We start from the raw sequence: 17815 nt of genomic DNA, 5'->3' as shown, positions 1-17815 counted from the left end.
AGGAAAGCATTCTTGACATGGAATCACACGTACCCTTAAGTTTGGGAAGCACTGCATATCAGTATGGTTGTTCTTGTTTTATATCTAAGTAACGTCAAATTAAAACATTTATTAGAATTGATAGGGTGACCCTTAGCAATTAATACTGATAACAGGGATTTTGAGGTTCATTAATTTTTATTATTATCTTTCTCTGCAATGAATTTAAAAACTTGCTTTCACTTAGCCATAGCTTAGCATACTTTACAGCTATGTGTCCACCATAGCTCTGCAATATGGGTGCTGTCCTGCGTGGTTTTTGGCATTTAATAAATCCTTGTACAACTAATTGCTTTTTCTCTCCTTTTAAACAAACAAGTGGACAAATACACAGTCAGTAGAACTAATTGTTCTCTGTTACTTTCAGGACAAACTGTTGCAGGCAAAGAAAGAAATCGAAAAACACTCTATTAATGATAAACAGGTAAAAATCACTGTCCTCATGACGCATTTTCTATACTAATCAACACAGGTGTGCAGAGGAAAAGAAGAGGTACTTCAACTGTGAATAGTTCATTGAAAGCACGTAAGCGTTTCCTAATTAAAATACATATTAGGCTGTCTTTAAAAAGATGAAATTGTTTGAATTGTCTAGGATTTCATGTTATTACCAAAAACAATGTATAGACTCTAACACACATACACACACAAGTGATCAAATACCAGAATGCTTTCCTAGAAAATGATTTCATTTCAATTACTTATTTAAATTAACTTAAGGGGAAGGAGGTATTAAATTTTTTTTTTGGTTGTGGAATTTTTTGATGAATAAAATGGTATGTATATATATATATATATACAATATGTATTTTAGTATAAAACATAATAATAAATTGATGGCCACACACTCATCACCAGCTTAGGAAACGGCATTTACCAGGGCCCCTGAAGGCTCCTCCATTCCCCGCATCGGCCTCATCTTCCTGTCTCATTCCTAGAGGCAACCCCCAGCTTGATTTTTGTGTTACTTCTTCCATTGCTCTTTAAAAATAATTTGACCGTAAATGCATGGGACGCTGAGAAGAGTATTGTTTACTTCTGCTTCTTTTTGAACTTTATGGCATCATTCTTATTTTGATAGCTTTACTGCGATATAATTCACATACCATAACATTCACTGATTTAAGGTGTACAGTTCAGTGGTTTTTTGCTTATCCACAAAGTTGCACAGTTATCACCAGAATCCATTGTAGAATACTTTCATCATCCCATAAAGAAAGTCCATATGCATTTACAGTCACTGCTTGTTCTCTCCCAACCCCCTCCTAGCCCCAGGCAATCACTAACCTACTTTCTCTCTCTAGGTTTACATGGCATTCTTTGTGTACTCTCCTGCAACTTTATTTCTTCACCTGATACCATTGTTCAAATTCCTCTCTGTTGCTGCTTAAAGTAGTAGTTCATTCTTTTTTTTTTTTTTTTCCTGCTGTCTAGTGTTTTCTTGTCTGTATAGACTACCTTCCATTCATCAGTTCTACTGTTGGGTGGATACTTAGGTTGTTTCCAGTTTTTTTGTTAGTTTGCTTTGTTTCTTGCTATGACTAAAGTTTATCCCTTTGTGCACTTGTGCAAGAATGGAATATACCTAGAAATGGAATTGCTGAGTTGAGCGTATGCATCACCAAAGTGTTTACCCTCTCACCAGTAGTGGTCGCTGACTCTTTGCCAACACTTGGTATTGGCAGACTTTCTAATTTTTGCCTTTCTGATGAGTTTTAAATGGTGTTTCACTGTAGTTTAATTGCCTCTTTTCTTCCCACGAGAATATATTAGAGAACTTCGCATGTCAATATAAATAAGTCGGCCTCATCTTTTAAATGAAAACTGCTGTGGCATACTATTGAGTACCCCAGAGTTTATTTAATCTGTTGCCTCTTGTTGGCTATTTGTATGTTTTTTCTTTTGCATTCTGTGCTGCACATAAAAATCCTCATCCACCTCTCTTTGTGCACCTATGTGAGTTTTTCTCTAGTACCGTGGCCTCTGCCTGTATCTCCTTCTCTGAAGCCCACAAACGTTGGAAAGCTGCCAGCTCAGCAAATCTCCCCACTTTTTTGTTTTTTTAAATATAAAAAATGTAACTTCTGATAGAGAATGAAACATCATCCAGAACCACAGATCTGAAATGTCCTGGCTGAAGGCCAGTCCCGCCTGCTGCTAGCACCATCTCTGCTCTGGGCTTCTTCCTTGTTATTCACACTCCTTCATCTGTCAGAGGTCTTCAGGTCATGTGGAAAGTTCTTGACTTGCACATCAAGGAAGGCGAAGATTATCCGGGCTGGGCTGGGCAAGTGGGAGCCTGATCCTGCCACTGGGCCCAGAGCTGGCTTGTTACTCCTCTTAGCAAAAGCAGTGCCCTGGGGGCATTCTTTTTCCTGGTAGTTTGTAAACATTTTTTTTGAAATGTCACTGACCTGTGGTATAGGTTTTATTCACAGTAAATGATCTAGTACTGTATGAAAAGACATGTTTAGAATTAATTGTATGATTCCTACTCTCTTTTTTTTTTTTGTTTTGGGTTTTTTTTTTTTTGCGGTACGCAGGCCTCTCACCGTTGTGGCCTCTCCTGTTGCGGAGCACAGGCTCCGGACGCGCAGGCTCAGTGGCCATGGCTCACGGGCCCAGCTGCTCCGCGGCATGTGGGATCTTCCCAGACCGGGGCACGAACTCGTGTCCCCTGCATCGGCAGGCAGACTCTCAACCACTGCGCCACCAGGGAAGCCCCCCTACTCTCTTTTTTAAAAAATGTCTTCTGTATGATGATGGGATAAAATTCAAGGCCAAGCTCGCTAGTCTGGAATATTCCAGGTTACGTTTGCGAAGGGGCTTGTTTCCTTTTCATAGGAATTTAGACCATTAGGATGGGGTTCCTTCTTGCATTAAATACAACTTCCTGCCTGATGTATCTATCAGTCCTAAGGCAACGGGGCTCTTTTTATCCAACCCTTTGGCCTCACTTCTCACATCGTGGCCTCTTAGAGCGGGAAGGGATCTTGCTCGTCACTAGCCTGTGACACTGTTACTGTACAGGTGAGACCACTGCAGATGTCTTGGGTTCCGCTCGGCTGGTGAGTGAAGGGACGGGATTGGACCCCGGCTTCCCCAGTGCTGTGCCTCTTCTTCCCACCACGTCACACGGCCCTGGACTTGCAGCTGCACCTGGGTGCATATCGTGGGTGTGTGCACCCTTCCGTACACACACGCTCTGTCCTCCTCTTAGCTCGACGGCCAGTCTCAACCAGGGAAAGGCTGAGAAACTGCCAACACCCTTCTGCTTCTCTCAGTGACCTCCCTGGGAACATAGAACATTTCCTATGTCAGAGGCCTAAGCTCTGATTTGAAAACATTGTCTGAAAAGGAAAGTTAAAACAGTAGCTCGGGCTTCCCTGGTGGCTCAGTGGTTGAGAGTCCGCCTGCCGATGCAGGGGACACGGGTTTGCGCCCCCGTCCGGGAGGATCCCACATGCCGCGGAGCAGCTGGGCCCGTGAGCCATGGCTGCTGAGCCTGTGCGTCCGGAGCCTGTGCTCCGCCACGGGAGAGGCCACAGCAGTGAGAGACCTGCGTACCGCAAAAAAAACAAAACAAAACAAACAAACAAAAAAACAGTAGCTCACTGTCCCCATTAGTGTTCTTAATTTCTATTCCATAAATTTCTATCAAAGTAAGCACCGAGGGACTCCCCTGGTGGTCCAGTGGCTAAGACTCCACACTCCCAATGCAGGGGGCCCGGGTTCAATCCCTGGTGAGGGAACTAGATCCCACATGCATGCCGTGACTAAAAAAGATCCCGCATGCTGCAACTAAGACCCAGCGTGGCCAAATAAATAGATAGATAGATAGATAGATAAATAAATACATACATTCCCCAAACAAAGTAAGCACCAAGACACATGCTTTTTCCCCCTTTTCCCCTCCCTCCCTCCCTCCCTCCCTTCCTTTTCAAGGACTAAATGGCTGAGCTCTTCCCACCATCCCTCTGCGCTGTGCATCCCTAAACATGGCCAGGTTTGTACTAGGTGGGCTTGCACTCAGCTTGGTGACCCCTCATCTAGAACATCTGTAAATGGCAGGTCAGTCCAGAGTCAGGGACCTCAAGCAAACCTCAGAGTGAACCAAATGTGACTTGGTTCCCCCTCGGCTCCTACAGGCCCAGATCTGCCCTTGGCCTAGTAAGACGATTCCACCAGCTTAGCCTCCCAGCCCGGCTGGACTAAGGAGGCTTCTGGGAGTAGAACCTGTTGACTTATCTCTTTATTCCACCTACTGGTATTGAATCCCAAGAGGGCAGTGATAGCTCTGATATGGCTCCAAGAGGAGTATTTTTTTAAACGTATTTATTAAGTTTGCTATTATTTTTTGACCACTTTATTGAGGTAGGATTTGTGTACAATAAACCACACCAATTTAAAGAGTTCAGTTGGATGGCTTTTGACTGATGTATCCATAAATGCTTGTGAAGCCACCCCTGAAATCCAGACACAGAGCATTGCCATCACCCCTGGAGTTTGCCCTGCCCCACTGCACCCCGCTTCTCCCTCTACTCCTGGGTGCACGTGGCTTGTGATGTACTTTCTGTCACTATAGGCTAGTTGCATTTTAAGAGGAGAGTTTTTACATTTCTCTTTCTAGCTTTAGTGAGGCATACATAGACAAAAATTGTATATATTTAAGGTCTGCAACATGACGATTTAATATATGTTTACACTGTGTAATAATGACTGCAAACAAGTGGATTAACACGGCCAACACGTCGCGTAGTTACCGCTTTTGTGTGTGTGGTGAAAACACTTCAGATCTACTCTCTTAGCAGATTACAAGTCTACAGTACAGTATTAATAACAGTAGTCACTGTGCTGGGCATTTGATCCCCAGAACTTATTCATCTTCCACCTGAAAGTCTGTACCCTCCAACGAGCATTTCTTAAAACATTCTTCTGAGTTTGCTCAAACGAGTTTTCTTCAAGAAAGTGCTCCCCCCACCCCATTTGCCTCTCCTAATTGCATTGTCAGCAGATTTCAAACCCTGCAATCTGTACCTCCAAAACTGGACTCCTTATCTATTGGAAAAAAATTGCCTTTAATAAAAAAAAAAAAAAGTTCTTTTAAAGGTGGTTTCAGACCCCTGCATAGCTTTGATTATTTTTTTCTCTGTCTAACAGGTGGTGCTTTGTATATCAGTTGATGTATCTCAAGACTATAGCCAAGTAGAGAATGTCATAAAACAAGTAAGAGGTTGGGTTAATTGGAATTAATCCGCTCGCCTTTCGATTGGTTTGCCATTTTGGTGTGTGGCTTGGAGTTGACGTATCTTCCTTGTAGATTTAGTAGTTTTATAGATTTTATCTATTGGCATTGATTAGCTACTAAGGGATTCTTTTCTTCTCTTTCCTAATGCTCACTCTGATACATTTTTCCAGGCACAAGAGAAACTGGGCCCAGTGGACATGCTTGTAAACTGTGCGGGAATGTCACTTGCAGGAACATTTGAAGATCTTGAAGTTAGTACTTTTGAAGTAAGTAAAAATTTGTTGTTTCCTCATTGGGGTGGCCCACACACTAAAAGGGAGGACTCCTTCCTAGCTAAAGGCTTTCTGAATGAAATAGGTGAAACGCGTTCAGATTTAACAGAAGCTGGAGAAAACTAGAGGATGGACAAGATTTTAGTCACAGTGACCATCCAGCCTTAGAAGTTGAGACAAGTCTCTGGACCTTGGTTTCCTCAGCTGTAAAATGGGAATGAAACCTCCAACCTGACACAGATTACTGTGTTGATTCACTGAGGTCATATCATCAAGAGAGCTCTTTGTACGCCAAGAGAGGCTGGATTTTCTTGTCAAGTATCAGTGTTTTTAACAATGAAAACCCAAAAAAGGTGAAGAGCAGACTCTAGAGTTTTGAAACCAAGAGACAAAGATAATGCGTCATATTCATACTTATGTTTTTAAGAAGGTCAGCCAAAGAAACGCACATCAGATTTGAAGGCTTTCTTAGGTGCAAAACTTGTTTTTCTTTTGTTGACATTGCATCAACCATCTCTTTCTTACTGGTCTCCAGAGCCTTCCCGGTAGCCATGGGTTTTGAATGATTTGCTCTGAAGTTAAAATGCATCCTCCTCTTAAGGAAGAGGAGACTCCAAGAGCAGCAGTTTAGACATCTTGCTTCTGGCAGACTGTGGGAAAAGCACCGTAAACTCTGTGATTAGGTGAGCTAGGTGAGTCCAGATAGAGACGGAAGCAGAGGGATACCTTAGTCCCCTTAGTGGGGACTCTAGCGTCTTAAGGCTCCTTTATGAACTCGGCATAAAAGATAGTTGTCTTGACCTGTAGGCCTTTATCTCTAAGTATTGACAGGGAGAGTTTGAAGATTTTCTCAACAGCTGTGTAAAAAATGAGTTGTGGGAAATAGTTGTAGTCTAGGTATGAAATGATGAGGGGAAAGACTTCAGAGGTGGCCAGCGAAAGAGGAGTATGTGCGTGTGCATACATGCGTGTGTGCATGCGTGTGTGCGTGAAAGATGCTGTAAAGGGAGAATCAGCAGACTCACCTTGACCGGCTGTGGACGGCAAAGAGGATCGAGGTGTAAGTAGTTACGTGGCTGTAATAAATAAATGCCTAGTTGTAAGGCTAAGACCTCAGGACGTGGGGTGTGTCCAGGGACAGAAAGGGAGGGATTGTTTCTGTCTGTGTGTCTGCTGGAAGTCCGCAGGTAATGGAGTGAATGATTTGTGGGGATTTATAACTGAGAAGAATAGAAGGAACTAAGAGTATAAGACCAGGTGACTGTGTGGGACTTCCCTGGCGGTCCAGTAGTTAAGACTCCGTGCTTCCACTGCAGGGGGTGCGGGTTCGATCCCTGGTCAGGGAACTAAGATCCTGCGTGACACTCGGTACGGCCCAAAAAAAGACCAGGTGACTGTGTGTGGCTATCAATGACAAGGAGAACACGTGAAGCAGGTGAGATGAAGGAAGAAGTAAAATACATGTATAGAATATGCAGCATGCTGGATATAAAAAGAAAGCACAAATCTAACCTTTTTTTAAAAACTCACTTTATTCTCAGTGTTCAGTCTCCATCCCACTCTCTCCTTCCTTCTGTCTGTCTGTCTCTCATTCTCTCTCACTTTCGTTTAGAAAAGCCATCGATTTCTTTCCCACCCACCCCAGTACCCACGCACAGAGACTATTTGTTGCCCTGTCCCCAGCAGCATGGGACAGTAGGAAAAGAGCTGGCCTTTGGCATCAGACTAAACCAGTTTTAAATCTTAGCACAACTGGTTTCAAGTCGAACCATTTACTAACTGTGATCTTGGGCAAACCGTTCCTTTTCCTTCTGGCCTCAGGTTTGCCTCCATCCTCGGCCTCCATCTCTGTGAATGGGACATACGGCTCCCAGGGCTATGAGGATGAAGCAGCATAATTGGGTGCATGATGCTCAGCTCAGGGTAGCTGTGTGTAAATATTAATGTCCTTCGTCTTTTATTCATTCAACCCACAAATATTCGAGAAAGCCTCTAGTGAATCGAGTGTCATTCTAGGGCCCGGGGATGCTGTGGTGAGCAAGAGAATAAAGCCTTGGCCCAGCTAAGGTGGGACAGACCAAGCAGGATCCAGCGGATCAGCAGTGTGATTACAGATGTGCTAAGTGTTGACACTTGGGGGAAAGGAAATGGGAAAGGAAAAGAGGAGGCTCTTTTACACAGTGTGGGAGGTGACCCGAAGGACAGGTGCAGAGACACCAAGAAGGAGATCCAGTCTGGAGAGCCAGTGGCCGCAGGGGCCCCGAGGTGGATAGGGCCGGGCAAACTCCAGGAGCTTGACTGGGAGGCCAGGAGGCCAGAGCTTCCTGAGCCCTGGGCATGTGGGATGGGGCCACTTTAGATTTCAGTTGAAAACCTCTGAAGGGGTTTAAGCCAGGCAAGGGAGTAGTGAGATCTGCATCGCAGCTTTTAGAGGCTCTTTCTGCCTGCCGTGTCAGGAGACTTTTAGGACTGTCAGGGTGATTAAGATAAGGGTTGGTGATGTCGGAAGTGGATGGAGGTGCCGGCGTGGGTCACCGTGGAGTGAGGGTGGTGAGAACAGAGGCCAGCACGGTGCAGGGGCTTAAGCAGCTGACAGGGGATGTTGGAATTGGCCTCACCTCCAAAAGGACTAGGCTTTAAAGAGGAAGGCTGGTTAACCCCAAACCTGTTGCTCTATTCCAGTGACAGGGCCTCGTTCCAGGGATTGTTTGCTGTGGGCCCCGCCGTCTCTGGCCATCACCCCTCTGCCCCTGGCTGCCCTGAGAGGAGGCAGGAGGCCACCGTGCTGCAGAGGGCATCTCCTTCGCAGGCCATTTATTCTTTTTTAAAGGTTTGGTAGAATTCACCAGTGAAGCCTGAGGTTTCCTTTGTGGGAAGGTTTCTAACTTTAGTTTCTTTAACAGATGTAGGGCTACATCTGTATCTTCTTATCTATTTCTTTTGGAGTGACCTTTGGTAGCTTGTCTCTTTTAAGGAATTTGTCCATTTCATCTACGTCATTGAATTTACTGACGAAAGTTATTCATCATATTCCCTTACTATTTTAACGTCCGTAGGGTTTGTAGTGATGTCACCTCTCTCATTTTTGATATTGATAATTTGTGTTCTTTCTCCTTCCTACCAGTATGACTACAGATTTATCAATTTTGTTGATCTTCTCAACAACCAGCTTTTGGCTTTATTGATTTTTCTGTTGGTTTTTTTTTGTTTTCTATTTCATGTATTTCCTTTTATTTGTATTATTTCTTTTTTTTCTGCTTACTTTTGTTTTAAGTTGCTCTTCTTTTTATAGTTTCTTTAGGCAGAAGCTGAGTCATCCATTTAAGGCTTTTTCCCTTTTCTAACACAGATATTTAGTGCTGTGGATTTCCACCTAAGTTCTGCGTTAGCATCCTACAGATTTTGATAAGTTGTATTTTCACTTTCATTCAGTTAAAAATATTGTATAATTTCCATTTTCACTTTGACCCTTGGGTTATTTAGAAGCGTTACTTAGTTTTTAAATATTTGGGGGATTTTCCAGAAATCCTTCTCTTTTTGATTTCCAGTTGAATTCCATTGTGGTCAGCAAACATACTTTGTATCCTTTTGAATTTATTGAGGCTTGCTTTATAGCCCAGAATATAGTTTATCTTATAGCCGTTCCATGTGCACTTGAAAAGAATATATAGGGTCAGCCCCCCATATCCGAGGATACAGATAGCAGACTGTACCGTGCCATTTTATATGAGGGACTTGAGCATTTGCAGATTTTGGTATCTAGGTGGGGGGGCGGTGTCCTGAAACCAATCGTCCATGGATACTGAGGGTTGATGGTATTGTGCTGTTTTGGGTGGAGTGTTCGATCAGTGTCGATTAGGTCCAGTTGGTCGATAACATTGTTCAGGTCTTCTGTCTCCTTACTGATTTGTGTCTGCTTGTTCTGTCAATTATTGAAAGTGGGGTACTGAAATCTCTGATTGTGATGGTGGGTGGGTTTGTCTATCTGACTTTTTAAAACAGACTCTTACTCTGTATTCCTGTCCTCCAGCCCCATGCCTGCCCTCCTGCCCCCAGAGGCACTTGGTGCTGCATGAGCCTTTTGGGGCTTTTGTGGTTTAATCTTCCTTTTTAGTTTGTCTTCTCCCCACCTCGCATTCAGCTTTCTGCCAGGTTAGTTCTCACTCGTCATTCTTTTCAACTTCCAAAATGTCATTGCTGCTATTTTCTTTGCTCATGTGGATTCTTGCCTTGAAAAAAATCTCTATGGAGATTTTAGTGGGGTCTCTGAAGGGAGCTAAGGTTTACACATGGGTTCAGTATGCCTCCTTTTTTTGTCAAACCAACATAATGATATAAAAAAACATTTGGGGGGAAAAATGGGAATCCCAGAATCCTAACATAATCACTTACAATTTTCTACATTTCTTTGGTTTTGTGCCTGTGCACGTGTACTTTTATTTAATATTCAAAATAGTTGCAGTCACAGTGTAAATACCGTTTGCCCTCTGCTTTTCTTTTTCTTTTTCTTTTTTTTTTTTTGTGGTACACGGGCCCCTCATTGTCGTGGCCTGTCCCGTTGCAGAGCATAGGCTCTGGACACGCAGGCTCAGCAGCCATGGCTCACGGGCCCAGACGCTGCGCGGCATGTGGGATCTTCCCGGACCGGGGCATGAACCCACATCCCCTGCCTGCATTGGCAGGCGGACTCTCAACCACTGTGCCACCAGGGAAGCCCTGCCCTCTGCTTTTTTTAAACTAAGTATTTCCCCCTGGCCTGCTGGTGTTTCTGGTCATTGTTTCTAAAAGTTCCTTAATGCTGTTGAGTTAACATTTCATGATGGACTTAAAGTTTCCCGATGAAGTGTTTGGTTTCACATGGTGATAGATCTAGTATTTTTACAAGACTTTTAATATAGAAACATTGTAATGCAGTATCCTGAGACTTTCAGGTTGAAAATGTAAGGTTTTTAAGAGTTCCCAGGATGAGGGGAAAGTAGATCCTGGTGCCTCTGTGAGTTCTTACCCATCATAATATAAGAGCCGACATTTATTGAGTAATTGCTGCAGGTCAGGGGCTGTGCAGGCGCTTGCCTTGTGTTTCCTCTTTCAATCCTTGCTGCAGCCCTGTGAGATCACACCCATATTAACCCTGTTTTCACTGAGGAAATAAGTAGAGTGTCTGACTTTTCTGTTCATCATCAAATAGGCAGTAAATGGTAGAGCCCAGGCTTTACACCACAGTCCCTGCTGTCAACCCCGGTCCTCGTCTCTTTGTGGTCTTTCTGTCACTTAGAACTAATAGGGCTGGAAATACTTAGAAGCTCTTACCTCAAAACTGTTTCTCGAAAAGTGTTACCTGCAACACTCAGTGTACTTTTTATAAGGAGAAGACTAATTTTGACCAGTCCTCAGCAAAGATGTAAGTGCTGTCGTTGTGAGAATGTAAGGCTAGATTGAAATAGGCTCCCAGTGGTCGGTCCTGTGTGTCATGGTCGCTTCCAGGATCATTAGGCCTTCATTCGTTCAGCAGATCGGCTGAGCTCCCAGTCACTCGGGCTCCACTGACGAGCTAGACTTGGTGAGAAGGCAGGATGCCCGTGGGATGCAGCCTTGGGGCGTTGACCTTGCTTAGTTCTTGTGGCCTCTTTGTTCCCTGCAGAGATTAATGAGCGTCAACTACCTGGGCAGCGTGTACCCCAGCCGAGCGGTGATCACCACCATGAAGGAACGCCGCGTGGGCAGGATTGTCTTCGTGTCCTCCCAGGCAGGGCAGTTGGGCTTGTTTGGTTTCACAGCCTACTCTTCATCCAAGTTTGCCATCAGGGGATTGGCGGAAGCTTTGCAGATGGAGGTAAGAGCTGTCTTCAGTCAGCCCAGCAATAGATGTTCCCCTTTAGTCTGTAACTTCCTTACATGTGTCATTGTATGAAATTAGAGGTTTGTAGATTTGGCATTAGTGAAGGAGAATTGGCGCAACCCCTGAACTTTGCAGTTAACATGCTTTTCATTGCATAGAAATTTATGGGCCTCCCTGGTGGCGCAGTGGTTGGGAGTCCACCTGCCGATGCAGGGGATGCGGGTTTGTGCCCCGGTCTGGGAGGATCCCATATGCCGCGGAGCGGCTGGGCCCGTGAGCCATGGCCGCTGAGCCTGCGCATCCGGAGCCTGTGCTCCGCAGCGGGAGAGGCCACAACAGTGAGAGGCCTGCGTACCGCAAAAAAAAAAAAAAAAAAAAATTAATACACAGTTAGCACTGCTACCATCTTCGTAGCATTACAGGCATACCTCAGAGATTTTGTGGGTTCGGTTCCGGATGCAATAAAGTGAATATCGCAATAAGGCGAGTCACATGAATTGTTTGGTTTCCCAGTGCATATAAAAGCCATGTTTACACAGTACTGTGGTCCATTAAGAGTGCATAGCATTATGTCTAAAGAAACAATGTACATTCATTCCTTAATTTAAAAATACTTTATTGCTGGGCCTCCCTGGTGGCGCAGGTGGTTGAGAGTCCGCCTGCCGATGCAGGGGATACGGGTTCGTGCCCCGGTCTGGGAGGATCCCATATGCCGCGGGGCGGCTGGGCCCGTGGGCCATGGCCGCTGAGCCTGTGCGTCCGGAGCCTGCGCGTCCGGAGCCTGTGCTCCGCAACGGGGGAGGCCACAACAGTGAGAGGCCCGCATACCGCAAAAAAAAAAAAAAAAAATACTTTATTGCTAAGAAACGTTAACCATCACCTGAGCCTTTAGTGAGTCTTAGTAATAACATCAAAGATCACTGATCTCAGTCACCATAACAAATATAATAATAATGAAAAAGTTTGCAATGTTGGGAGAATTACCAAAATGTGTCTTAGAAACACGAACTGCTATTGCAAAATGCTATTGGAAAAATGTTGCCAATAGACTTGCTCAGTGCAGGGTTGTCACAGACCTTCAACTTGTAAAAAAATGCAATATCTGTAATGCACAGTAAAGCAAAGCATAATAAAATGAGGTGTGCCTTTACTGGCCTAATACTGTGTGAGTATCTGTAAGATATTTTATTCTTTAACTTTTTGTTGTTGTGGTTCTTTAACATTTTTAAAGATACTCCTTTAACAAAAGGATCTGTCCTTTATGACTGACTGATAAAACTAACGTGTTTGAAGAAAGAGCTACTGTGTAGCTCTCAGCTTTTAGACAGATTCATTTAACTTGATCTCAGTTTCCTTGTTGGTAAAAATGAGAAACTAAAAGTTGCATTTGGCTTTCCTGATACTCACATTTTAATATCCTAAAGAAATATTGATGAATGGGAGTGCGTTTTATCTTCACAGTGAATAGAACACCTTGTGGAAGGAGGATGTGGTTAGGATTAGCATAAAATAAGCACTTGTCAGATGTGTATAACCTTCCTCCTCAGCTGCGTGAAGTAGACTTCTGCACTGTTGTCACATGGGGATGCTTAGAGAGCATCGCACGTATCTTTCCAAAACCACGTACTTTTTAAGGTAAAATTCTTTCTATTTCTATATATAGTTGACCTTGAACATCACAAGTTTGAACTGCGCAGGCCCACTTATTTGTGGATTTCTTTCAATAAAGACTGTAGTTCCTCATGATCTGAGGTTGGTTGAATCCGTGGATGCAGCTCTGTGGGTGCGGAGGGCCTCCTGGAAAGTTATACGTGGAATTCGATTGCGCAGGGAGTCGGCGCCCCTGACCTCCACGTTGTTCAAGGGTCAGCTGTATACTGAAATATAACACTACATCACGATGTTAAGAAGCCCACAGGAAACTTCACTGTGGCCAATCCTCTTATAGTAAGAGTGTGATCTGAGAATCCCATTTAATGATTAAGATCAAGGGTGGATAAATTTTTTTCCTGTAAAGGGCCAGAGAGTAAATATTTTAGCCTTTGAGGGCTAGATGGTGCCTATTGCAGCTACTCACATCTCTTGGGATAGCAGGAAAGCAGCCGTGTGCAAGATTTAAATGAACGGGTGTGGCTATGTGCCAGTAAAAACACAGGCAAAGGGCCATAGCTTGCTGACCCCTGATTCAGAGAGCCCCCAGAAGAGCCCTTGATGGTACATGGCAGAGTGCCACACTGCCCAGATATTGGATGAGCAATGCAGTGCAGACGTGTTCTCGGGTCAGTGACAGAATCCCGACCTGCCACTTAGGGACTGGTAGACTGTACTGTTCTCATCCCAAAGGAACCAGCCACAAATTTCATTGTCATCAATGTCCTTGATACTCTTAATCAATAACAGGTCATTGTCATATATGCTTAGCCATTGGGGCACGTATGCCTGTGAAATTTCCAACAAGAACACTGGTATTTCTCTTGCAGTTTTTACTTTGAAAAGTCCCTTTATGAATAACCGTCTTATTTTTATAACAGTTTTGTGAAATATACGAGGCAGATGTTGTTATGCCACCTTCTAGATAATAAAACTGAGTCTTCAGTAAAGCCACTGGGTTGCTCAGAGCCACGTCATTACTTTGTGACGGAAGCTGTAACAAAGTCCATGCCTTCTGGTTCTGCCTTTTGGCTCCCTGTCTGCCTCTGTAACGTGTCTATAATTCAGGTCAGGGGCTGCCTCACCCCTTCTCGTCTGTCTCAGAAACCCAGTAGGAGGAGGGATAGTTTGGAATTGAAAGGTCTGTGCATGAGGGCTTTTTGTCCCCGAGTCTTGTCTTGCAGAACGACTTCAGGATTCACTCATTTAGGGCAAAGTGTATGATCCGGGTGGCCTGGTTTCATTTTGGGTAGAAAGATGTTAATAAAGCAGAGGGAAGAGACAGGAGCTGCTAGTCCAGACGAGTCCCTGAAGCCTCCTGATGACACGTGTGATTTACAGTTTGCAAGTGGCCGGTCTGGACTTGCTGGTCAGCTTGACTTCGCTCCGTACTTGGACTCCATTAAAAATGCCCTCACATAAACAAAAACTAGGGACTTCCCTAGTGGCGCAGTGGTTAAGAATCCGCCTACCAAGGCAGGGGGCACGGGTTCGAGCCCTGGTCCGGGAAGATCCCACATGCCGCAGAGCAACCAAGCCCGTGCGCCACAACTACTGAGCCTGCGCTCTAGAGCCCATGTGCCACAGCTACTGAGCCCGAGCACCTAGAGCCCGTGCTCTGCAACAAGAGAAGCTACTGCAAAGAGAAGCCCGCGCACTGCAACTAAAGAAAGCCTGCATGCAGCAACGAAAACCCAACGCAGCCAAAAATATATAAATAAATAAATTTATTAAAGAAAAAACAAAACTAAAACTAAACATGTACATGGAAAGTAGGTTTGAGGGGAAGTAGATTCAGTAATCAAAATCTAGTTTGTTCATAGCAGAACTTGCATCAAAACAATTGTTTCGGGCCTCCCTGGTGGCGCAAGTGGTTGAGAGTCCGCCTGCCGATGCAGGGGATACGGGTTCGTGCCCCGGTCTGGGAGGATCCCATATGCCGCGGGGCGGCTGGGCCCGTGAGCCATGGCCGCTGAGCCTGCGCGTCCGGAGCCTGTGCTCCGCAATGGGGGAGGCCGCAACAGTGAGAGGCCCGCATACCGAAAAAAAAAAAAAAAAAAAAAAAAAAAAAAAACAATTGTTTCCTTACAAACTTATCCAAGCCTATCCTGTGTTTTTGAAACCTGGATCATTTGGTCTGTTTGGCCAAGGTGATTTTTGTGTTTTTGTGAATGAAACCTTCTAGACTTAGTCAGAGTCTAAGTGCTGTTGATCATTCTTTTTTGGTTTAATGAACTCTTAAATCTTCCTCTCCACCCCAGCCCTTGACCCCCAGACTAAAGTTGGACCTAGCAATGTTTTACATACAATGACTAAATTTGAAAGAATGCTTTGTTGGCTTTTTTTGGGCGTCGTCCTTTTTTGACTCAGTCTTTTAGGTACAAATACATCATTTAAAGATTTTAGAAGTTGATCTTTTTGGAAAGCAGACTTCTGAGGTGGGGTGTAGCCAAAGATGTGGTGGTAGCAGAGACCAAGCAGAAGAAAACTAGGCGTCCCCCCTTTCTATTTCCCTTGGCCTCATGCCCCGCCCCCCAACCCTGTCCTTTCCCGCCATGGCCCACAAGTAAGCGAAGCTTAAGTTCTGGAGCTTCATGTCAACAGCGGTAATCCTTTTTCCAGCCCCCATGCCTTTGCTTTGATGGCATGAGGAACAGCACACCTTAGATGAGATAATTTTGGTGATAAGCCAGTTCTTGAGCAAGGAGGGCGTCTTTCTGATTGAGAATGAGGCCCAGTAGAAGGGAGGGAATGGGAACAGGAGGGGACTAAGGCAGAGCAGTGGGGGAGACAATGGTCAGTGAGCAGAACAGGAAACGCAGACAGGGGCTACGTAAATGGGAATCAGTCCTGGCTTATGAGTTCTTAGCAGAAGTGGTCTTGAGGAGTCAACACTTGTCTTAGCAAGAACCAGTGAAGCCAAACTAACCTCATTTCCTTTTCTGCTGGGCTTATGGGATTAGTCGATTAAAGGAAGGTTGTAGATATAGTTTGTATAGATTTTAACAAATTATTTGACCAAGAGTTTCAGGGGACTCTAAGCTCCACGAGGGCATAGTAGTAACGCGGTAAGTATTTGTTGGATAAATAAATACAGAGGTTAGGTTACTAGCCACTGGAGGTATCCAGCCATAGGTTGAGAGAGTCATTTGGCTCCATGATTGTAGGGAGGGTCCCAGTACCCTGGTACCCTCCAGGGATTGGACTGGTTTCTCCCAACCCTGACAATCTGTGGCCACCCCGGGAAAAAGCTGTTCTGGAAAGCTGTCTTAACCATTTGGAAGCTCAGCCATAACCTTGACTTTGAGAAACACTGCTTTGACATCCTGTCTTATGTTAGCTTAGTACCACTGTCCTGGGTCATTGCCGGGGAGGGAGCAGCGCAGAAGCGACCGCGTCTGAGCAGTCAGCTTCAGGCTTTGGGTGGGCTGTCTAATTACTGCTTATTGGCTTTTCTTTTATTTATTTATTTTTTTTTTGCGGTACACGGGCCTCTCACTGTTGTGGCCTCTCCCGTTGCGGAGCACAGGCTCCGGACGCGCAGGCTCAGAGGCCATGGCTCACGGGCCCAGCCGTGCCGCGGCATGTGGGATCCTCCCGGACCGGGGCACGAACCCGTGTCCCCTGCATCGGCAGGCGGACTCTCAACCACTGCGCCACCAGGGAAGTCCTGGCTTTTCTTTTTTTGGTGGTATTTCTCTCTGGTCTGTGCACAGCAAAGGGCAAGGCCGTGGGAGACAGTTTTTAAAGTCAGTATCTCAAAAACAAGTGGAAGAGGAATTGCTTGCTCATCAGCCTCACTGCCGGGCCGAATCCCGAGCTATTGATGAGCACGGCCATCCTTGAAGCTGCGTGCCCCGGCGATGTTGAGTGAATGCACTCTCAAGCCCTAGGTGCCTGGAACCCAACCAGCAGGGACACCCTCCTCTGCTCTTGCACTTCCTGGGCTGGCTGGCCAGGCTCTCCTACCCGCGTGCTTCTCCTGCTCCTGTGGCTCCTCCGCAGCCCTGAGGACCGTGCTTCAGAGAAGGAAGTAGGGAGAAAAAAAGCCAAACGTAACACAGGACCCTGGGATGCTGTCAGAGGCTGGTGCACGAGGAAGCAATATAGCATCATCACTTGCAGCTTCCGTAAGACGCACAGTGGTCTTCCTCATGACCAGCTGCCTGCCCGCTGCCAACTCACTCAGGCGTTTCCGTGCAGCTACACAGTGAGCCAGAAGCAAACAAAAGTCATGGCAGAGATTCTGATGGTTTAATCCATCATGCTTAGCGTCACGAAGCATCAGGGCAAGATACGAGTGTGGAGCACGGGGTCAGTGGGAAAGGTGTGTCCTGTCCGACCAGCGGGAGAATCTTCTAGAATTGTCGGGGGTGTGTTTATGAGTGAATAGACCCAGCAGTGAGGTAAACAAGCCTAGGATTCTGTTCCAGAGAAAGCCAGGGTGCTGGGAAGAGAAGCTGGGAAGGAGTTTGCACGTATAGATGTGGGATGAGATGGTGCACAGGTGAGGTTGTCCTGGTCTGACCTGGGGGGTCCACGCAGGGGAGCGTCCTGTTTGCTGGTTCTGTGGTGGAGGAAGTGACCCCTGAGCCCCTCATTGGCAGGGGAGTTCCTGAACCAGCAGACTTCTCAGGGGATGGATATAATTCTAGACCCGGGTCTGGGGTGGCACAGGAAGGGCATTGGGGAAGGGGTTTGAATGATCTCAATGTATTTTGTAAATGAAATCAACATAACAAGGGTTTGAGAAGCAGCCGTGAAGGA

General features: G+C 45.4%; 1 protein-coding gene across 2 annotated transcripts in view; it reads left to right on the top strand.

The window, feature by feature from the left end:
• The window catches only part of KDSR (3-ketodihydrosphingosine reductase), a 36041-nt gene that overhangs the window by 6841 nt on the left and 11385 nt on the right, over positions 1-17815 (top strand). For both annotated transcript variants that reach the window (XM_060119210.1, XM_060119211.1), the window contains exons 3-6: positions 407-463; positions 5200-5265; positions 5458-5553; positions 11201-11392. In XM_060119210.1, coding sequence (XP_059975193.1) covers positions 407-463; positions 5200-5265; positions 5458-5553; positions 11201-11392 — 411 coding nt within the window. The remainder of the gene's footprint in view (positions 1-406; positions 464-5199; positions 5266-5457; positions 5554-11200; positions 11393-17815) is intronic.

The sequence above is a fragment of the Mesoplodon densirostris genome, chromosome 15, assembly GCF_025265405.1.
Source record: "Mesoplodon densirostris isolate mMesDen1 chromosome 15, mMesDen1 primary haplotype, whole genome shotgun sequence".
Lineage (NCBI taxonomy): Eukaryota > Metazoa > Chordata > Mammalia > Artiodactyla > Ziphiidae > Mesoplodon > Mesoplodon densirostris.
The sequence above is the reverse complement of the archived record's forward strand: the minus strand, read 5'-3'. Positions and strand labels throughout refer to the sequence as shown.